General features: G+C 39.6%; 1 protein-coding gene across 3 annotated transcripts in view; it reads left to right on the top strand.

Annotated features, from left to right (window-relative positions):
- LOC309875484 (cadherin-12) overlaps window positions 1–23,835 on the top strand; it is a 238,381-nt gene that overhangs the window by 144,043 nt on the left and 70,503 nt on the right. For all 3 annotated transcript variants that reach the window (XM_082754987.1, XM_082754986.1, XM_082754988.1), the window contains one exon: window positions 15,942–16,061. In XM_082754987.1, coding sequence (XP_082611113.1) covers window positions 15,942–16,061 — 120 coding nt within the window. The remainder of the gene's footprint in view (window positions 1–15,941; window positions 16,062–23,835) is intronic.

The following is a 23,835-nucleotide window of genomic DNA, read 5'->3' as shown; positions in this document are numbered from 1 at the left end:
CCTTCATCACATCTCCTACTTGCTGCAGTAGTAGTTTATGCTGGAATAACAGAACTGTCTTGAGTCTCTTCAGAGTTTATAACTGCATCACAAGGGACTGTAATGTTACTACAGTGGGGTTTTTTAAAGAGTTTATTCACTTAAAAATTCAATTCCAGAATCTTGAAACTATTTGTCAGCTATCTGATTATACATGTAGAAATGTCTTAGGACAGGTTTTAATGCAATAGTCCAAATTATAAGAGCCACCTTCTGTCTGTTTACCTAAGAAATGGTTGTATTCTAACTATTTAGGGTATATGGCTGTCTTTCAGTCTCACTTGTGTTGCTGGAAACACATAGTGCTTGACTGATAAGGAGTATTCATACAAAAGAAGCTGAGAAGGAAAAAATGAATGAGTGACATCCCATGAGTCACGCAGCTTTCTTTGAAAAACATATAACCCCTGCTCCTGCGAATTATTAAATATATGAAAAGTGAAAGTTTATAAACAGTCTGACTTACGAAATTTTCCTAAAAGAAGGTGGACACTACAATTGAATATCCCTAAATAAAACAAACAAACAAAAAACAAACAAGCAAACAAAAACAAACAACAACAACAAAAAAACTCTGTGAATGTCTCTTCCACTTCTTCATGCAGTTCTGGAAATAGAGGCTTTCTTATTCTGGCTTCTTTACAAATGCTTAGAATGGTTTTAGTGGATTAGAATGCTTGAGGTTAATTTAGCATCATGTTTTTATTTTGTTTTATTTTAAGAGCCACACTTTATCTTTCAGTTTTCAATAAGGCAAACAAACAAAATCATGTGCTTGCATAACTGTAAGTTACAACCTGCCTTTTAAAATGTTACCCAGAATATGCAGTATTTTGTAGTTCTGTCACCTCTTGTGATTGGCATTCAACTGCTTCTTGACTGTAGTCCATAATTGTCTCAGAGGTGTGCCTTTAAGGATTTTAAAGAATGTGATACACAGCTTTATATTACTTAGATTGGTATAGTTCGGTATTCTGCCCAATGCTACATTTCTGAGTTATGTATATTTCTCTGGCAGTGATATAGTAGAAGACTTCCTGTCATCACCATCATACAGAGCACCAAAAATCAATGCACGTTGACCTGTCTTAGAACAGCATATACCACTTCATGTGAAGGCTCATATTTCCTTTTTATAATGGCAAATCTAAGCAGCAGAGGAATTCTTTGTTGACCACACTGTATGGTACACAAGTCAGAACAGGAGCAGACTTCCCTGTTCCAGCCTTCTGCTTCAGTCCTGTCTTCAGCATCTTTCCTGATGCTGAGAAAACCTCTGCCTGCAGAATCCTGAAACAGAGACATGCATAGTAAAGTAGAAAAGAGTGAAAAGCATGTTTCTGTGACCTTTTGGTGAAGAATGTCGTTCTAGTTATGCCTGGCAAGTGCATTTCTCCAGTGAAACACTGACATTTTCTTTGTCTCACTGGGCTTTTCTTAGGAAAACTGCTTGCCAATCCCTAGCCTGGCAGCACACAGTCCAGAAATTTAGCTGTTGTGAAAGATGCTTGAGGTTTTGTTTAATAATATTGTATTGTCATAGCATGATACTGATCCAAATTAGAAAGTAAATACAAAATTGGATTTACTGTTAGATCAGTAACAAATCAGACTCCTACACTGGAGAGTTCTAATATGAGTTTAGGAAAAAACAAAACAGAACGCAGTCATGAAAAAAAGGGAATTGTCATACTAACAGAAAATACTTGAGACAGGAATGTCAGGCACACGGCCAAATTTTAGTGGGTGTATTTAAAACTTCCATATGTTTAATATAATCTTGTGGTTTGAGTTTCTTCTCTCACCTAATCAATAAATATTCTATTTTCAGTGCTATGAAATTGACTTAATATGTATGCTAGTATTACCATAAAATCTTCTATCTTCGGTTAAGACTTTATGGATTTTTGCTAATTAATTTTCAGTTGTTCCTTATGTGAAATAATGAAGGTATGTATGTGTTATGAAAGTGTCTAAATGCTCTGAAGAGGATTAGAGATCCATTACTCCTGTAATGTGAGTGCTGAGAACTTGGCATCCAGACTGCATCTAGTCATAGTTTCAAATAAACTCTGATCTGGTCCCTTGGACTGAACACCTTCCTATTAACAGCTGTGTTGCATCAAGTACATACCTAAAGCAAACCATCCAGCTTAGCTTCACCCCAGAAAAATCCAGCTTGCACACTCAAAGAATGATTCACATTAACCAGAGCATAGTAAGGGGGAACAGTTGAAAGATTTTCTTCAGAAATGCACTCCTGAGCCAAATTAAAATGCTAACACAGAGGCACTTCTATCTTACCTACAAAGACAAGTGTATAGCAATATTTCAAGGAGACAATGTCTGTTTATATGCTGTATAGAAACATAAAGTGAGGGTTGGAAGGAATTTCAGTTACTTAATGCGTTTGCACTAGGAGCAGCCTGCCACATTTATGTCATTCCTAATAAGCAGGTGTCTAAACCTTTCTCAAGGGCTTCCAAAGATGGTGAGTCTAAGTCCCTCTAGTCATAACAATAATAATAATAATAACAACAACTTGCTTACTATTAGCATTAGGGCTCAGTATGAAGATTGAATGCTTAACCTGAATGCCTGCACTGCGTTCTGCTGCCAGCTGTTTGTTCCACATCTCTCAGGAATTTCTGCTGCGGTGGTGATTCAGCTGTCTGTGCAAAGGCCACTAAACTGCTGCAAATTACCAAGGAAATCTGAGGTTAACATCACTTTGTATTGTTATGTGTGGATGGGTCATTCCTACAACAGGGATGGGATTTCTCAGAGGTAATGGAAAGCCCAGCTAAGGGTCACCACAGGCAGCCCTATGCAAGCTGTCTCTGCTCATCCACCAAAAATCTCTGTGTACCTTGCTGTATGTTCAGTTTATTACTCTTTACCCTATCCCCTGTAGAAAGGGAAATTAGTCCAATACCTGTGTTTTAGGAAGACCTATTATATTATAGTAAGCTATTATACTGAAAGATATATTTGGAAGGGGTCTAATTGTATTTCAGGATTTAAACCAATCCCTGCTACGAATCAGATCAGGATGTTACATGGGGGCGTGTTATCCTGAGTGTTTTCAAATAATGGATTTCTTTCACCTTTTCTCTGAAAAACTGTTTGTGCTGCAAGCTGACCATGCTGTCACTTAGATTAGCAATTCCTCATTTATTTTTTTCTTACAAATGAGTTTACATGAGGAGAACCCTTGGTGGGGCCCAACAACATCCATGCCATTCCAAGGTCTGAAACCCCTATAGGCAGACCAATGTCCTTCAGTACCATTGGTTTGTGGGTTACTTTCCCCATCACTGCTGAAGGTTAGTTGCCATTGTTGACGGTAGTTGAATGTTGATGTCGGATGCCATGTAGAATACTGTAGAAATTATAAGTTAAATTACCAAATGGATCAGATGACGTTTTAAATTTTAATGCTAGTAAACGTGTAGAGTAAAATTCTATGGATCCTTTGATCTTGTAGTAGCAAGAAAGCCTTCAAAGCATTGTTCAGATTAAATTAAGGAAAAATCAGTACCTTTCACATAATATCACACTGTATACTAGATTGTGTACAAGTCAGTGTTGTATTCTGGGGTTATTTTTATATATTAGCATGTCTCTAATACAAGTTTGCCTTTAGGAGATTTGTAGATTTTAATTAGGAAAAAAAAAATCTAAAGGTAAATTCATAAAAATCTGAAGGTACAAGTCAACATATTTGACAGTTTATGAAGGACTGCCCTGCATCCTTCTTGAGTGATTTAGCCACAACACTATAAGTAGGTAGGAAGAGATGTGATATAGGCAAAACAAATTTTAAAAGTGCTATCATCATCATCTCCAAATTTTTTTTCCTTGAAATGTCACCACATTAGCATGAATTTGGTTATGAAGAATTGTTTCTAAGTGCATAACTATTAAGATAGATCCTGACAAATTTATTTCTGTCATTCAAAACCTAAAAGATTTTTCATGCAATTCTAGAATACAACTGAACTTTATTCATGTAAGGATGCCTGGGTGAACGCTGAATTAAATTATTTCTAACCATGTCCAACATCTCGTAAAAATAAATGAAACAAACCAGCCTCAGTAACCACCTGAACATTTACTGAGAATCAAACTGAAGTTCTTTTAACTGATATGCAATATGAATGACATTTATTTCACACTAATTTTTCCTCTGTCTTGTATAAAGCTGTAATTACCCTATTACTACATTCTGAATAAATCATTTGACATTTGAAGAATTGATGTGTGAAATTCCAGCTCGTGAAAAATTTCAAACAGTAAAATAATGGAAGTATGTTATGACAGACTTTCTCCTGAATTCTTTATGTGATGTCCACCATTTTTTACATAGATTTGTTGGGGCCATTTCAAGATCCTTGCCACACCTTAAGAATCTCCAAGGAGCTCTTAAATGAGAAAAATGAATGCCATTTTCTGGACTGCTTAAAAATGCTTCTTTTCCTGGTACTCTTTCAACTGGCACTGGAATGATAGTATGCTTTTGAAAGGCACACAGCCGATAATAATAATGAATGCTTTACAGCTAAACATCATGAAAACCATCAAGTTTCATTAGCATTAAAAAGCTAGGAATCAATTCCAGTATATCACTGTCCTCATTCAAAGTGAGCATAATAATTAGCCTTTTCTTTGAATATTTGTATCTGAAAAATATTTTGATCACGCTGAAACCACTTAACAGATTAATGAATGAATAACAACTCTTTGTACTGTTATTCTGGGGTTGACTCTTTTTCTTCAAGCCCTTAAGATTTCAGTGCACCAGATATGTCTAACATCTCTTGTTTCATAATTATATTAAAGAAAATATTTACTTCCAAGGGCACACACCTAGACTCACACAGTGTTGGTGAAGTTTTCTGGATCAGACATAGTATTCTGATATCAGAAAGGTTCTTTCTCTAATAGAGCTAACACCACCTCCCTGCAAAACATAAGCTAATCCAACTAAAGTATCTTTTTTTTCCAGTGAAGAGTCATCTACTGTAGGGATTCTCCCAGAATAGCTATCATTATCAGAGGGTGTACTAGTTATTTTTATCTCCTACATTGAAGTCCCTCTTAAGTCATGGCCTAGAAAGTTACCAAGTAGTCAAAATGATAAAAGCAAAAGTCAAAAGTAAGTTTTCTATTTGCTGGATTTCATATGAAAGGAACTTCAGTCATGCTGGTAAGAGAAAAGCAATTCACACACTTGAAAGTGGAAAGAAAAAATCACTCTCAAGAGATGTATTTCTCAAATGGATGTATATTAAGCTTGCTATTTGTTAATTGGGTCTTGTGCTTCTCTCCTTCTGCATTTTTTCCAGAAGATGCTTTACCAGGCTACTCCTTTATGTGCATATTGGGTATAGCCTATTAGCTGCTATTTCAAGCTCCTCATTTGCTTCAGCAGTGCAACCTCTGTAAACATTATCACAGCCCTGGGACTCTGTAAGCAGCTGGATGTCTTTATAAATAAATAAATAGCCTAAATTAATAAAAAGAAATTAATTAAATAAATATGCAATGATAACAGCGCCATTTTTAGCTTAGCCAGATTGTCTGCCCTTCGTGGCTTACTCTAGCTGACCCCAACAGATGAGGTTAGGAAAAGAAGGGGAAAAGAAAATAATTGCTTTGCTGATTTCCAAGCCAAATAATTATTAAATAATTATCTGGAGGGAAAACAACAAAACAACAACAACAACAAACAGCTGTAAGTTTCCCTCCATCATCCATGAGGGAGACAGGGTTGGCCTGGAGAAAGGGACCTTTTAATTAATTTGCAATAAAGACTTGAGAGACAAAACAATTGTGAGAAATAAAATGTGACATCTCTTTCTAAATCCTTATTTTTACTTTTTAAAGCATTTATTGCATAAGGAAGAAGAAACAAAAAATCTTGCTTCACAAGACCATGTCTTCCAATTTGCCAGAAACAAACAAAAACAACTCGACACTTAAAACACTTTTCCAGATGAAATCAGAGTATGTATGTAAGCCTAACAAAGACTATCCTGAAAACCATCTTCCATACTACCTGGACTGTTGGCACTGTGAATAAAATAATGGTATTCTAGAGATACTAGAAATAGGTTTGATTATGCTGACTTGCAACAGCTTCTGGCTGTCAGCACAGCAAATGTATTAGCAAAAAGCTTCTTCTATTCATCAGTTACAACAGGGAATGATAGTATTACTTTTGTGGACATGGCTACTTCAGGCAGCTGAGAGAAAAAATACACTTGTTCATAGTGGTGTTTGGAGTACAAAACAGGAGAAAAGTGTGCTTTCCTGATTGTGTCTGGTATTCATGATATTGATGGTGCCAGCAAGCTTATGTTATTATTGGGGTTGCACAGCCATGAATACATAAACTAGGAAGTGGCCTTTCCAAGTAAAATAAGTCTCCCTCACGTTACTTTTGTGGATGTCAGCTTCAGGAGTTTATCTTCAAAACATATTATTGGTAATTTTTTTCTATAAAAGATAAGCCCCAAAATGACAATGTCAGCATCTCTCTTTACATGTTCTCCCTGTGCTGGAGCTTTGTTAACATTGACAATGGCAGGTCAGCGAAACATTTATTGAGATGGGAGATCTGCTGATCTGAATTGCAGTAGTGAGTTATAAATTCACTTTTAAGTTTTTTGTTTTGTTTTGTTTTACTGGTAAGAAGGAAACATAAGATAGATGCTGCTTAGGTTTTTACTTGAATTGTCAAAAGTGCATGGGAATTGTTCAGGTTACCAAGGTGCTATTCAGGGAATTGTTTAGGAAGAATATTGTGCAAAGTAGCGAGTTCCTATGCTGTCAGGAATGCTCCTCATTCTTCCTGCCCATATATAAAATATTTGCACAATCTTCTGATTTTGTTCAAAAGTACTAAACACCAACAGCTCCCATCAGAGTGACAAAACCACAGAATCATACATGTGTTAGGGAAGAGACTGTATAGCAATATTATGATGGGTCTTCTAACTCTACAAGAAAATGAGATTGAAAAGGAGCTAGATCCAAGAAAATTGAAACCATCACTTGTAATAAGAAATGTTCATTAGAACAAGTAAATTGTATGAAATTGAGTCTTTTCACTTAAGAAGTCTCATACTCGCTTCTTCCTAACAGTAAAAACAGTGATTGAGACAAATTGTGAAAATTGAATAGTGAAACCCGTACTTCAAAAAGAAGACTATCTCATTCAGGAATCTGCTTGACATGATCCCACAGGAGCACCCAACAAAGTTGTGGGACCTCTGTTGTTGGAGACATTCAAAATTTGTCTTGACAAGACCCTGAGCATCTGGCTCTGACTTCACCTACTCTAGGCAGGAGTTTATTCTGGGTGACCTGCAGGGGTCCCTTTCCACCTTCATGCCAGGATGGGTAAAGTGGAGCTGATCTAAGTCCTACTCTAGTTTGCACTATTCCTTACCCTCTCAGTTACTCCTAAACTTTACTGCTCATATCCAGACCCCTCGCCTTTTCAAAGCCTCAACACATCCTCCCTTCACTTTATGTTGAAACTAATTCACTGCTACTCATAATTAATTTTTAGCATTTATTACCAACATTTATGGAATTTGCAGGCCCAGTTACAGTTGATTATAATGAGAAAAGACTTGGCATATTGTAGTGGGTTTACGTGGCAAGCTTTTGGTAGCAGGGGGCCATAGGGGTGGTTTCTGTGAGAAAGATCTAGAAGCTGCCCCATGTTTGGAAAGGGCCCCATTGCTTTCCAGAGCAGAGCCAATAAGCGATGCTGTTTTGCGCCTCTGTGAGAGCATATTTAAGACAGGGAAAAAAAACACTGCGCCACACAGCAGCCGGGAGAGTCAAGGGAGTGAGAAACAGCCTTGCAGGTGCCAAGGTCAGTGAAGAAGGAGGGGGAGAGGTGCTCCAGGCGCCGGAGCAGAAGTCCCCTGCGGTCTGTGGTGAGGACCATGGTGAAGCAGGATGTCCCCCTGCAGCCCATGGAGTACCACGGTGGAGCAGGGTTCCACGCTACAGCCCGTGGAGGAGACCATGGTGGAGCAGGTGGACCTGCACCAATGGAGGCTGCCGCCTGTGGAAGACCCCTGCCCGAGCAGGTTCCGGGCCAGACCTGTAGCCCGTGGAGAGGAGCCCACGCAGGAGCAGGTGACCTGGCAGGAGCTGCTTCCCGTGGGGGAGCCAGGTTGGAGCAGTTTGCTCCTGAGGGATGGACCCCGTGGTACGGACCCATATCTGGAGCAGCTCTGGAAGAGCTGCTGCCTGTGGGAAGCCCACGCCGGATCAGTTCATCAAGGACTGCATCCCATGGGTGGGACCCCACAGCACAGGGGATGAGAGTGACCAAGAAGGAGCGTCAGAGAAGAAGCGCTGTAGACTGACCATAACCCCCATTCCCCCGTTCCCCTGCGCCGCTCGGGGGGAGGAGGTGGAAGAGGGTGGATGGGGGGGAAGGTGCTTTTGATTTTTTTTTTCCTTTGTTTCTCACTTCTCTTGCTTGTTAGTAATGAGCAATAAATCTTACTATCTTCTTATGCTGAGTCTGTTTTGCCCGTTACAATAATTATTGCATGATTTTCTCGTCCTTATTTCAACCCTTGAGCCCTTTTCACATATTTTCTCCCCATTCCTCTTTGAGGAGGGGGAGTGAGAGAGCGGCTGTGGTGGAGCTCGGCTGCCCACTCGAGCAGAACCACGACACATATCACCAGCTCTTTTTTTCTTTGTCTTTGCAATTCTATCGCCTTTATAGTATATATGTGTATATATATACATATATTTGCAAGAATCCTGTCTAAATAGCAGTCTGTTGGCTTCTTCTAACATTGAATCCTCTCACTTCCCTGCAGTGGATAGAACAGGATAGGACAGGACAGTTGGAAGGGACCTTCAAAGATCACCTACTCTAACTGCCTGAACTCTTCAGTGCTAGACAAAAGTTAAAGCATATATTACTGAGGGCATTATTCAAACTCCTATTGAACACTGACAGACACAGGGCATCAACCACCTTGCCTGTTCTAGTGTTTGACCACCCTTATGGTAAAGACATTTTCCTCATGTCCAGTCTGACCCTGGAACAACTTTGTGCTGATCCTGGCTGTCCTGCCATCAGTGACCAGGAGCAGAGACTGGCACCTTCCTCTGTGCTTCCCCTCCTCAGGGAGTTGCAGAGAGCCCTTTCAACCTCCTCTTCTCCAGAGGAGACAACCCAAGTCTCTCCTCACAGGAAATGCCTTCCAGCCCTTTCATCAGCTTTCTTGCCCTCCTCTGGATGCTTTTAAGTAACATCCTTTTTGTATTGTGGAGGTCTGCATGCAATATTCAACATAAGGCCACACCAACACTAAATATAATGACCAGTTTATCTATTCCCAATTGAATTTTGTGAATTCTTGGTCATGCTCAACAAACTAAATATAGGAGAATTCATGTTTCTGATGTGTTTGGATTATTTATTTTTTATTTTTTTTTGGAAGCCAACAATAACTCTACAGCCAACAAGCTGTTCCACTACATTTTTGTAATGGCAAAATATTTTTCCTTTCTGAAAGAGAACAGAAGGTCAATATTTTATTATTTTATAAAAAAAAAAGAAATTGGGAAAACATCAATAAATTATATGTTCTGTTTTGAAAATGGAGATGGTTTGATCTTCTGAATAGAGCACTTGTTTTAAGTGATTTTTGACTGGTCATTCATAAGCAATTTGAAAATGTGAAATTGTGATTTTTTAAAATTTTTTAATGCTTTTTGATGGGAGGAGATTTAATCAATACTGTTTTTCTTTCAAAGATCCTTTTGATTTTGGCAAAGTAGCATTTTTAGTAACAAAAGACTATTAGAAAATTCAGTAGCAGTTTTAGAAGTCAAGTCCTTGTTGCAAAAAATATGGTTTAATCTTGTATATTGTCTACATCATTTTAAAGAAAATAAAATCTTCATTACCATTCCATACCATTTCCTTGAGCCATGTGAACACTTTAGCATTATTCTTCTTTTCTTTCTAAAACATAAATAAATTATTGCTTAAGCACATCGTTCCATTCTTCTACATTTTATAATCCATTACATCAAGTATTTGTTGATTGCATATCAGATATTAGAAATATAAGTATTTTTATCATCTAAGGTATTTCAAAACAATAAAATACTATATTTTTTGTTCATATGATTGCTCCATATAGTAATATAGGTACATATTTTAATTAAAATGTCATGAGCTATAATAAATGCAATCCTCTGTCACTATGTTTGTGCATTAAAGATTTACAGCTGTAGTGTCCTATATTATTGCCTGGGAAAACTAATTAGATTTTAGAGTCTAATTTTAAAAATATATTGGTTTTATGCTTTGCAATAAAATAGAAGGCTTGTTAGATACAATGGGCAACACTTGATAATACAGAAAGGATGAAAAACCAATTTCAGAAAACCTGTTCAGAAAATTAGATATGTATTTAAGTTAGTAAATGACTGTCAGCAGATTTAAATAAATAAAAATACTTGACCTCTCATAAAACTATAAGCTTTACACGTTATCTGTTTGTTGTAGAAGATCTGATAGAGGAATAAATCCAGTTGAAAGTATCACTGTGAAACAGTTTATTTTTTATATTCAGTGCATACTGAATCAAGCTAAAATATGTATCAAGCTGAAATATGACTTGGAATGTTTGCCTTAATAAAACTTAGTTTATAAATTTCCATTTCTTTCTTTTATATAGTAAGGTAGAGTTACCTGGAACATATATGTGAAAATATCTAAACTAATATTTTTTAGACAGCTACAAACTGGTCTCTGCAGGGACCATCAGTCACCTGCCGAATTTTCAGGCAGGCTGATGGCTGCTGTTGAGTTCCTTAACCTTGCAACAATTTTTTTTGTATAAAAATAGATATAGATTCAGCTGTGGTGTTTCACATGCCTACCTTTGCATTACTCCAAATTCAGGCCTGCGCTACCAGGCTCCATGTGCCCAGCCCCTGGCTGCAAAGGTGCCTGGAATGAAAGTCACTGCCTACATTGTACAAGTCAAGTGATAGGGAGCATGAACTCCACCATCCGTGGCTTTTACCTCCTGGCTCCTTCTGGCTTTCACATTCTTTCAATCATTTTTTATCTTTTTGCAGAAGTATGAAGTCACTTGTTTGTCATGGTGGTTTTGTAAAGAGGAGAAGCTGGTCACTGCTCTGTAAAAACACTATTGATTATACAATCAACAGGTGCTGTTGCTAGGGCTTAAGAAACAAATGTTGGGACAGAGGATGAGCTCCAAAATCCATTCCCAGCCACTGTGGCTTTGATTTGAATGGGCAAAAACAGATACGCTTGTTTTCTGCTGTATCTGTTGTTTCAGTCTCCAGACACCATATGGATTAAATTTATGAAAAATTACAAACTTTGCCTATCAGAAATCTCCCCACTAACACATTCAAGACCTCATATGTGAAAATCTTTACTAATATGTGAATTCTTCCATCATAACAAGAAAAATAAATGTTGCTTGAATATGTTATTTAGCATTTCTTACCTAAAACAGTTTGAATGTAAGACATACAGATGAACCTATTGAGTGAGGCATTCTTGTTGTGTTTTTATTTAGTATACTTTGTAATAGTTTTTCTTATTTTGAAGTGTTCTTGATACATGCATTCAGTCTTAAATCAGTTACAGGTTTTTTTTTTATTTCACCTGGAGGAAATACATTTATGAATTCAATTTATGCTAGCAGCTAGTGTCAAACCGATGTATCTTATCACACATGACATTTTGTTGAGGGTTATCTTTTATTACAGAGCTGAATAGAACTTAAATACTCTACCATGTGCCTGATAAGATAGGCATAATAAGATTATATATATATATATATATCTGTTAAATAGAGATCTTGGTTGGAAAACCTTGGTTTCTGTCATAATGAAAATAATGAAATGAAATTTAACTATATAGTCAAAATCAGATTTATTCTAAATATTGATTTAATGGAGAAAAATAGTAAATAAATGAGTCGGTATTTTCTCTCTAATTCTGAAAATAAATCAATAAATCACACAGCTCATATGAAAGCAGAAAGTTCTTATAAGTTCTGTATAAGAAATAGGCTGCAGCGATTTTCACACAAATTTTGCCAGAGCTAAATCTGCATTCTGAATATGACCTAGCTTAGCAGACTAACATATCTGACAGTCCTCTTCAAAGTACACTGTAATTATCTTCCGTGAACTGAATTTATAAGGATTAAAAGCAGAGTTCTTATACTGATAAATACAGGTGAATTTTTGTAACTGAAATTAATAGAAATTAAGCATTACTATTTAACTAAAAGCTTAAGTACTTATGAGGCAGTGCTTTCTTCTTAATTTCTTTAAAATAGTATCACATTTACGATAAACTCTGCCTCACTGCAGCTTTGATATATCAGATAATACTATTTTCCAATCTTAAAATCTGTACAATATTAGGTTTAAAAATTCTTCTTTAAAAAAGAAAAAAATCTCCATATAGATTAATATTCGATGTTGTTTTCAATATGCAAGTGAGCTGTTATAAAGCAAAATTCATAAAGGTGACATATCCTAAAGTGCAAAAGTATTGGTTATCTAAGATGAGATTTTCCTAACTGCCTGACTTTAGGAGCCTTTTAACTGCCTACATTAGTTGTCAAGAGCAAGTCGACATGAACAGTCTGTGGTAAAACAAGTGATTAGCCCGCATGAGGTGGTGGCCAGCAGTCTGTGTTACAGGTCTGCTATTTCTATCAGAGTTTCAAGTGTTTGAGAGAGCTTCGTTACAGTGAGTTCTCTGTTGATAACCTGCAAGAGGGAAGGAGTTGTGGCTAGTCTTCCAGAAACATTAGGTTTTTAAATCCTGACTGAATTTGGTAGGTTTCTCCATGCTCAGCACTTTGGAAAATAAGTGCACTTACAACAAATCTTAACTTTCTGCTCTTGCTTTTGTTATTCGTTGTCTGTCTGTCTTGTTCTCTTATGCAGAATGGTGCCTTCTTTAAGGTGCAAAGCAAAGATCTTAGTTACATTATGATAAAATTTTGTCAATTTGCATTCAGAAGACAAAATCAGCAGCTCCCTGAAGCAGCAACCAATGTGGCATCAGAAACACAAGTTCTGGCCAAAGGCTAGACTTAGGAATATGTGACAGTGCCACCTTTTTTGGCAAAAGTGAAGGCTGTTGTCCCGAAGCAACACACTTGCCAGCTAGGGCACTTGATCACCCAGCTCTAGTTCAGACCTCAGCACCTGGGAATATGATACCTTCCTCCACCACCTGCGAGGGGAGGAAAACTCACCAGCCTAAGGTGTGAATGCAGTCAATGGATGAACAATTTGTTAGGAATGGAGAAGGTTTCTGGTACGTTAAACAGTAGCATTTCTTTTTGGAGGAAAAATTAGACTGAGGTTTTTAGGTTGGAGAGGTAGTGAGATATTGTAGCAATGAAGAAAGACAACTATATGTGTACCCAGGTGAGATGTCATCATGTGCAGTGAGAGAACTCTGCAGGACATGTTTGGTCAGTGTAATCTCTCCAAAAGGCACAGGCCTTGCTTTTCCTTTACAACAGGTAGGTTTCACAGGTGGTACATACAACACACTGCTGTTTTTTGAGGGGAAAAGGGGAAAAAAATGAAAGCTACCGTTTCCTTGTCCACCTTGTTTTTTTGTAGTAGAAGTCAGTTATTGCTGTGACTCCCCAGATTTCTGAGTCAGAAGACAGAGCTGAGAGAGGAGGATCCTATTACATAGAGTCCTCCTTCTGGACAGAACAGCTGGAAGCCATCAGATCAAAAGGAGTTGGACTCGATCCCTGTGGGTCCCTTCCAGTTCAGGACATTTTATGATACTCTAATTCTGAATGCTAATAGATATTAAATAGCTGCTACCTGTCATCCCAGTAGGAAGAATGTAGTCTGCCTCTGGCTGGGCTTGTGCATTGGGAACTATTTAGTGCATAGTCAATTATGGTCATGTACCTAAAGAAATTTAGGTACAAGAGTTTTGAGTAGACACTGCTTCGAGAGCTGTTATGTGGTACCCAGACTGCAGTCTTCTCCAACCTGTATCATTCCTCAGCTTTCAGATCCAGAAAATCAAGAGAGTAACCTCCAGTACTTGGTTAACTGAATCCAACTGATTTCAGTGGCATTTTTCATTCATTTATTCATTGTCAATCTTTCTCTCTTTTATAATTTGACTTTAATGAATCTTGCCTTCAGCTTAAAAACACAGTCAATCTGTTGGCTTTGAAAATGATTGTTAGTCAAAGAACACTTACATTTCTATGTCTTCTTGGGAGATAGAAAGCGTACCTATCAGAATACTTTTTGTTTCTTTGTTATTTAATTAAAAAATAAATAAATAACAAGAGCTTTCTTGTATGACTAGCCATCATGCAGCAAGTATTTATGGCAATGTTGGTTGCAAACCCTTCAGCACCAGTGTTGATCCTCATATGGAGAGATGTGGGGGAAAAAAGAAAGAAAAATCCTCCAGACATTTACGTTTGCTAGGAGTTACCTTTCTGTCCAAGTCATAGGACCTTTCATATGGAGCATCTTTCAATAAAGCACTCCCTGAAATAAACCTGGAAAAGTCCATTAGAATTAATTGTAGATTATGAACATCCTTTGAAACATGCAAGTTTCATTAGAGAGAAGTAACAGCATTCCATATAGTATTCCATGGTTATCCTTGAAATGATGTCAGATGGTCTCCAAAGGTAGAATTTTTCTTAACACAAAAGTATGGAGAACCTTCCTCCCTGGTTTGTTTCTTACGTAGGCCATTCTACCTCCCACTCACAAAAAAATTCCAACTTTCATTTGCACAGATGTTCACAGGAAAACATTCTTCAAAGCAGAATGGAAAGCATATATATACGTACATATATAGCTGTTTATTTTGCTGAAGAATATAGTTGGAACACTATTTTCATTATTGGGCAGTGGGGAAACCCAGGGAAATTGCTTAGCAACCAGCAGGAGGGACAAGATATTCCAGATATTGTAATATCTGATATTCAAACAAGATATTCCAGATATTGTCCATTTCTGTACAACAATTGCCACTTGAAGTGAGTTTTCTGTCTTCATGTGCAATTCTTTTTCTCTATGGCATGAGTCCCCTCTAAGTCAGAGTATAAAGCAAATTATTCCACTAGGCATGGTCTATAACCGAGACTGAACATAATGTATCAATGCAATGCAGGGGAGATTCTGTCTTTGTGGTGCTTTTGCTTCTTACTGAGTTGTATTGGAAAGAGAAGAAAACTGAACTCCAGATTTCAAAGACAACTGACTGAACCAAATACCTGTTTACATTCTGCAATGTGACTGTGCATTCTACCACTGCAGAGTTAACCTTTAGGAGACTGCATCACAGGTTTTTCATTTATTTATTTATTTATTTTAAGGCACTTAGAGATTGGTTCACTGGCAAATTCATTTGAACAAACATTTGTGCCAAAGACAAATGACATATTTTATGTGCACAGCTGACTGTGCAGACATCTGAAGGTATGTCTGTCATTTCAAAAAACTGTGGGGCATACTGCTTTTCAAAATCCTGTATTCTGTTTTCCCAGGTCTCATCTTGCATGTGTTAGGTAAAAATGTTTTATGAATAATATATGCATCAGAAATTGATTATAAATATCTTCTGATACTGGTCTTCTTCTCCTTTCAATTTTGCCTCATTTTTTAACTAGACGGATATGAGCATGGAACCAAACACAACTTCCTGTTTTATTCTTACTTTGTTTCCTGTGGAGCAATAATTAGAACACAATCTGTTAGCAACAGGGCTAATGTGTCAGAAATATCCCCTCCCACTGCACTATACTGAAAGCTTGATTACCTATATTTCTTTTTAGGTGCATATGTGCTTCAAGTCAAGGCTACAGATGCTGATGATCCCACCTATGGAAACAGTGCTAGAGTGGTCTACAGCATTCTTCAGGGGCAACCCTACTTCTCCATTGATCCGAAGACAGGTAAGCAGCTTATCAGCAACAATGGAAGATTTAAACTTTGGATTTCAATTCATGTGGGCAGTATTAGTGAATAAAATGTTCACTGCCGATACGGCCAAAAGCCAGTGGAGTAACTTTGCACATAATTTCATTTTCGCTATTGACTGTTTTTGAATGGACTGCAATCTGTTGTAGAATCAAAAGAAACTCCCTCCTCCAACTAATTCTGGAATATCTAAAATATGCATACATCAAACTTCTTTTTTTTTTTTTTTTTTTTTTTTTTTTCTGATCCTTTAACATTTCTTTATAGCTAAAGCTTTATCTACTGCATGTGTTCTAATTTATTTATTTTTTCCTGATGATTCACTTTTATATCTCAGGTCTTCATTCCTCTTTTTTATCACCATTTTTACTTGCTAAAGTTACAGCCAGGAATTCTCTAGAAATGATTGTTTTACTGTATAGAGCTAATTTGAGGTTGTGGAACAGCTAAATCATCTCCTGCTCGCCTTTTTTCCTGGGGCATAGTATGTTTGTTTGGGGTTACTGGATGTGTGAGCAGAAAAGGATAATACATTTTAATAGACCAAAGTATTTGAGAGGCTGGTAGACCTGTTAATTAGATATCTTGTCCTATATTTTTAAATTCCATTCTTGTTTCTACATTTAGCAATTAAGGAACCAATAACGTACATGGTGAATGCTGCACCTGTGTCATCCGGAATGTGTTACAGGGGTAGCTGTCCATATGCCGCTTTCAGCAAATACAGTTTTTCCTTCCTGTTGTACTCAAATGTCAGATTGTGTGTTAAAGAGCCTTCCTCCCTGATCAGTCAATAGCTTGGAGGTGAGAGCTACATCAGGCCATTAGTGCACTATCTCAACAGGCACATGCCTCTCCTTTGTCACATGCTCCATTTAGCAGGAGATCGTATTGCAATTTGCAGACAGCAACTTTACTTTTAAAACTGAAATGTGACTTGTTCAAGTGTCTTGGGGGAGGGAAAAGTATTTACCTTTGACTGCTACACGAGTATCCTCTGACTACTCTTGTAGTCTCTGGACTGAGAGACTGAGATGACTGAGACTGAGAGACTGAGATGGAGACTACATTTGTAGTCTCCATCAATTTCTCCTTCAAGAAATCCTGGGCGATTAGCAGTGTCCATGTAACTGAAAATTCTGAAAGAAATCTTCCTCCATAACTTGTTTACTTTCCAGTAGAGTTAACTTCATAGAATCATAGAATCATAGAATATCCTGAGTTGGAAGGGACCCTTAAGGATCATCAAGTCCAACTCTTGACACCGCACAGGTCTACCCAAAAGTTCAGACTAAGTGCACAGTCCAATCTCTTCTTAAATTCAGACAGGCTCAGTGCAGTGCCCACTTCCCTGGGGAGCCTGTTCCAGTGTGCAACCACCCTCTCTGTGAAGAACCCCCTCCTGATGTCAAGCCTAAATTTCCCCTGCCTCAGCTTAACCCCGTTCCCGCGGGTCCTGTCACTGGTGTTAATGGAGAAAAGGTCTCCTGCCTCTCAACACCCCCTTATGAGGAAGTTGTAGACTGTGATGAGGTCTCCCCTCAGCCTCCTCTTCTCCAGGCTGAACAGGCCCAGTGACCTCAGCCGTTCTTCGTACGTCTTCCCCTCCAGGCCTTTCACCATCTTCGTAGCCCTCCTCTGGACACTCTCCAACAGTTTCATGTCCTTCTTGTACTGTGGTGCCCAGAACTGCACACAGTACTCGAGGCCGCACCAGCGCAGAGTAGAGCGGGACAATCACCTCCCTTGACCTACTAGCGATGCCGTGCTTGATGCGCCCCAGGACACGGTTGGCCCTCCTGGCTGCCAGGGCACACTGCTGGCTCATATTCAACTTGCTGTCTACCACGACCCCCAGATCCCTCTCTTCTAGTCTGCTCTCCAGCTTCTCATCGCCCAGTCTGTACGTGCAGCCAGGGTTTCCCCGTCCCAGGTGCAGGACCCGGCACTTGCTCTTATTGAACTTCATGCGGTTGGTGATCGCCCAGCTCTCCAACCTATCCAGATCCCTCTGCAAGGCCTTTCGACCCTCATTCGAGTCCACAACTCCTCCAAGTTTGGTGTCATCAGCAAACTTGCTCAAAATACCTTCTATTCCTACATCCAGATCGTTTATAAAAATATTGAAAAGTACCGGCCCTAAAATGGAGCCTTGAGGGACCCCACTGGTGACCGCCCGCCAGCCTGACGCAGCCCCATTTACCATAACCCTTTGGGCCCTGCCCGTTAGCCAATTGCTCACCCATCGTATGATGTTTTTATTTAGCTGTATGGTGGACATTTTGTCCAGTAGGATCCTATGGGAAACCGTGTCAAAAGCCTTGCTGAAGTCCAAAAAAATCACATCAGCTGGTTTCCCTTGGTCCACCATACAGGTGATCTTATAAAAGGAAATCAGGTTAGTTAGGCAGGACCTACCCTTCACAAACCCATGCTGGCTGGGACCAATGACTGCTTTGTCCCCCAGGTGCGCCTCAATAAGTTCGAGAACCAACTTCTCCATGATTTTACCAGGCACTGACGTGAGACTGACAGGCCTGTAATTGCTAGGGTCTTCTTTCTGACCCTTCTTGAAAATCGGCACAACATTTGCCAGCTTCCAGTCTACCGGGACCTCTCCAAATTCCCAGGATCGTTGAAAAATAATTGAGAGAGGTTCCGCGATGACATCCGCCAGGTCTTTCTTGCACTTGTCCAAGTGCATCATATCTGCACATCCAGCATCTAGAAAATCCACAGAAAACGTTTTCTTGAATGAAAAAAACAGCTCCTCATGCTTCTTTGAAACCAGACACCTCTTAACTGTTTTCATACATTCTCCTTATATTGTAATGCACTTCTTACATTGCAAGAGACAGTGAACGGTTAATTCTTATTTATTATTTTGAAGTTCCCCATGACTCTATAACCCATACTGTATTCTCCCCTAGATGTCTCTTTTCCAGAATGAAGAATTCTTTAAACAGAATCCATTCCATAACATTGATTCTCTGCTTCCTCTGGGCTTTCCCCAGTTCTTCTCTATCCTTTTCAAAATCAAAGGACGAGAATGTGTACACAGTGTTCAAAAAGGCAGCTCATATCGATGTCTAAAATGGTTTAATGATTTCTCTTTTGTTCTTTATTCCTTTCCAAACAGTTTCAAACATTGTTTACTTTTTAGCTACTACCACACAAAAACTGATAAATTTGTAGAAATTTGTACTATTTCAAGATCTCATTGCAGTGGTAATGGTCAAAATGCTGACCGAGTTTTTATATGTGAAATTAATGATTGTGTTTGGCATGCACATGACTTTACATGTGGTCCTGTCTCAAGTCATTCTTGATAGATAATTTATTCTGATATTAATCTAGAAATAGTCTCTAAACTGTGACTGAATGTCACAGCTGCCTTTTTACTCATTTGTTTTATTGACCTCATTTTCTGCAGTGCTCTGCTGAAGGTAAGCACAACTATGTGAAAGCAGGAGAGCTAGTTTTTATTGCTCTTGCAGGAAGGTTAAATGCATTACAGTCCCGGCTGGAGAGGAGCTGTTGGAGTGGCATATTTTGAGGCCTCAAATCTCATATGTGGGGGTTACTTTCCTATGCTATGAGATTGCTCACCTGATATTTAAAGAAACTGTGAGGTTTCTTTAACATGAAACACTTCTCTTCAGGCAATCTTTCTTCTGTACTTTCTGTTCTGTTACTCAAACATCTTTTTCCCAACCTTCTTTCCACGCAATTTTTCAATGTGTTTATAAGGTCAATACATGTATTCTTATGGATGTCTGAAGTTCTGTCTTAGGCTTGTTCATCCTGGTCCATATTCTGACCTCAGTTACATTCCTGAAATCCAAACTGGTTTCAGTAGGACTATTATCATTAATAGTTATTCAAGAGGTTATTCACAAAACCTGTTTTTTCTTTTCCACATAAGTGAATCATCTGTTGTTGAATTATGGCTCAGTAACTTTGCAGAGTGTATCTTCTGGCTGAGGTAACATGTTTATTATTTTCAGTGTTCAGCTGCTACATTGAGAAGCAGTTTTTCTGTGGATTTGATAATGATTTTTCAAAGAGAGAAAGTAAAAGTCAGTTCTGTAGCTGAACGGTCTTTACTGCAAGATCTTAAGATGGAAGGATTTAAAAACATTTAAAACACTGTCATGTGTTCTTCACGTGTCAGTTCTATATTAGAATAACCCTTTAGTTTAAAGTTTAGTTATTCTTTGTGAAGCTGAAGTTGGAATACCAAAATCTGTAGTCTTTTCTTTCTTATGGATTTCATCTCCATTTTATTCTTCTCTTTTGTTGTGGTTACATAACTTTAAATCATCTTTATCCAATCGATATTAACTGATGATTTTGGTAGAAATAGCTTTTTTCACTTTTTTTTTTCTTTCTTTCTTTCTTTTTTTTTTTTTTTAACTATGCTTTCCTAATAGAGTAGGTACAGAAGGGAAAATTGCCTATGAACTGTTAGACATGGCAATTATTCTTCTTGTTTTTTTCTGGAGACAAAGACTTCTTATAGAAAAAATATTGAATACCTTTATACTGCCAGACAGGAATAAATAGTGAGTGACTGGGAACTTTACTGCAAGAATGATAGTCAATTCTTCATTTTCTGAAAATCATCAGGAATATTTCAAACTGAGAAAGCCACTCATCTGCATCTAAAACTTGTATAAAATCAGGCGACCTTCATCACCTGCTCACAACACACTATCTGCCCATTTTCAATGTTTTTCATTTGCTGTTATTCTGTTTTGCTAGTATAACAAGGAAAATCTTTAATTCTCACAGTTCTAGGCTCCTTAGCAGAGCATACCAGGGATGTTGTAAAATACTGTGGAATGTACACTCTCCACAATACAAAAAATATTAATTAAGAGATTCAAGAAGAGACATAGTAATGTTCATCTTATCTACAAAAAGTTTTTTTATTAATATCACTTTCCACATGAATTCTTAATGGTTCTGCTATATTCATGATGCTTATTATGATACCACTAAGTTTTTCAGTATGCTACTCAAATTTTACAAATATGTATATGAACAAGTTTTTACAGTTTGGAGTTTACAATTCAAGATTTCTTTCTCAAACAACACAATGAAAACTACTGATTGTTTTCTCAAAAGAATAGAGTTACTCTATCTAATTATTAAGTATTTGCTAGTCATATTCTAGATATATGCAGTACAATAAATGCCATGCTGAGGTGGAAAATAGTAGTTATTATTAACTGTTGTTATAAGAGTTAAAAGTGGAGAGAATGGAAATCATATCACAGAATCACAGAATCACAGAATTTTCTAGGTTGGAAGGGACCTCAAGGTCATCGAGTCCAACCTCCAACCTAACGCTAACAGCCCTCCACTAAACCATATCCCTAAGCTCTACATCTAAACGTCTTTTGAAGACTTCCAAGGATGGTGACTCCACCACTTCCCTGGGCAGCCTGTTCCAATGCCTCACAACCCTTTCAGTGAAGAAGTTCTTCCTAACATCTAGCCTAAAACTCCCCTGGCTCAACTTAAACCCATTCCCCCTCGTCCTGTCACCAGGCACGTGGGAGAACAGGCCAACCCCCACCTCGCTACAGCCTCCCTTGAGGTACCTAAAAAGAGCGATAAGGTCGCCCCTGAGCCTCCTCTTCTCCAGGCTGAACAAGCCCAGCTCCCTCAGCCGCTCCTCGTAGGACTTGTTCTCCAGGCCCCTCACCAGCTTCGTCGCCCTTCTCTGCACCCGCTCAAGCACCTCGATGTCCTTCTTGTAGCGAGGGGCCCAAAACTGAACACAGTACTCAAGGTGCGGCCTCACCAGAGCTGAGTACAGGGGGACGATCACCTCCCTAGCCCTGCTGGTCACGCTGTTCCTAATACAAGCCAGGATGCCGCTGGCCTTCTTGGCCACCTGAGCACACTGCTGGCTCATATTCAGCCGACTGTCCACCATCACTCCCAGGTCCTTCTCTGCCTGGCAGCTTTCCAACCATTCCTCTCCCAGCCTGTAGCTCTGCTTGGGGTTATTGCGCCCCAGGTGCAGGACCCAGCACTTGGCCTTGTTAAACTTCATGCAGTTGACCTCAGCCCATCGGTGCAGCCTATCCAGATCCTCCTGCAGAGCTTTCCTACCCTCAAGCAGATCGACACACGCACCTAACTTGGTGTCATCTGCGAACTTACTGAGGGTGCACTCGATGCCCTCGTCCAGATCATCGATGAAGATATTAAAGAGGACCGGCCCCAGCACCGAGCCCTGGGGGACGCCACTAGTGACTGGCCTCCAACTGGACTTGGCTCCATTCACCACGACTCTTTGGGCCCGGCTATCCAGCCAGTTTCTAACCCAACGAAGCGTGCGCCAGTCCAAGCCAAGAGCAGCCAGTTTCTTGAGGAGAATGCTGTGGGAGACGGTGTCAAAAGCCTTGCTGAAGTCAAGGTAGACCACATCCACAGCCTTTCCCTCATCCACCCAGCGCGTCACTCTGTCATAGAAGGAGATCAGGTTCGTCAGGCATGACCTGCCTTTCATAAGCCCATGCTGACTGGGCCTGATCGCCTGCTTCCCCTGCAAGTGCTGCATGATGACTCTCAGGAGGATCTGCTCCATGAGCTTTCCTGGCACTGAGGTCAAACTGACAGGCCTGTAGTTTCCTGGGTCAGCCCTCCGGCCCTTCTTGTAGATGGGCGTCACGTTTGCTAGCCGCCAGTCGATTGGGACCTCCCCCGATAGCCAGGACTGTTGATAAATGATGGACAGTGGCTTGGCCAGCTCCTCTGCCAGTTCCCTCAGTACCCTTGGGTGGATCCCATCTGGCCCCATCGACTTGTGCACATCTAAGTGCCGTAGTAGGTCACCAACCAGTTCTTCATGGATAATGAGGGCCACATCCTGCTCCCCATCCCCTTCCACCAGCTCAGGGTACTGGGTATCCAGAGAACATCCAGTATTGCACACTGGAACAGGCTCCCCAGGGAAGTGGTCACTGCACCGAGCCTGTCTGAATTTAAGAAGAGATTGGACTGTGAACTTAGGCACATGGTCTGAACTTTTGGGTAGACCCGTGCGGTGTCGAGAGTTGGACTTGATGATCCTTAAGGGTCCCTTCCAACTCAGGATATTCTATGATTCTATGATTCTATGATAAAGACTGAGGCAAAGAAGGCATTGAGCACCTCCGCCTTTTCCTCATCTCTTGTAACTAAGTTTCCCCCCGCATCCAGTAAAGGATGGAGATTCTCCTTAGTCCTCCTTTTTGTGTTGATGTATTTATAGAAACGTTTTTTGTTATCTTTAACGGCAGTAGCCAGATTGAGCTCCAGATGAGCTTTGGCCTTCCTAATTTTGTCCCTGCACAGCCTCGCTACTTCTTTAAAGTCCTCCTTAGTGGCCTGCCCACTTTTCCAAAGCTTATAAACCCTCTTTTTCCTCCTAAGATCAAGCCACAATTCTCTGTTGAGCCAGGCCGGTCTTCTTCCCCGCCAGCTCGTCTTTGGGCACGTGGGAACAGACCGTTCCTGCGCCATTAAGACTTCCCTCTTGAAGAGCGCCCAGCCTTCCTGGACCCCTCTGCCCTTCAGAACCGCCTCCCAAGGGACTCCACCAACCAGTGTCCTGAGCAGCTCAAAGTCAGCCCTCCGAAAGTCCAATACAGCGGTTTTACTGGTCCCCTTCCTGGCCTCACCAAGAATAGTGAACTCCACCATTGCGTGGTCACTCTGCCCTAGACAGCTCCCGACGATCACGTCCTCCAC

The sequence above is a fragment of the Aythya marila genome, assembly GCF_965140915.1.
Source record: "Aythya marila genome assembly, chromosome: 2".
NCBI lineage: Eukaryota > Metazoa > Chordata > Aves > Anseriformes > Anatidae > Aythya > Aythya marila.
This window is presented reverse-complemented; position numbering and strand designations above follow the sequence as displayed.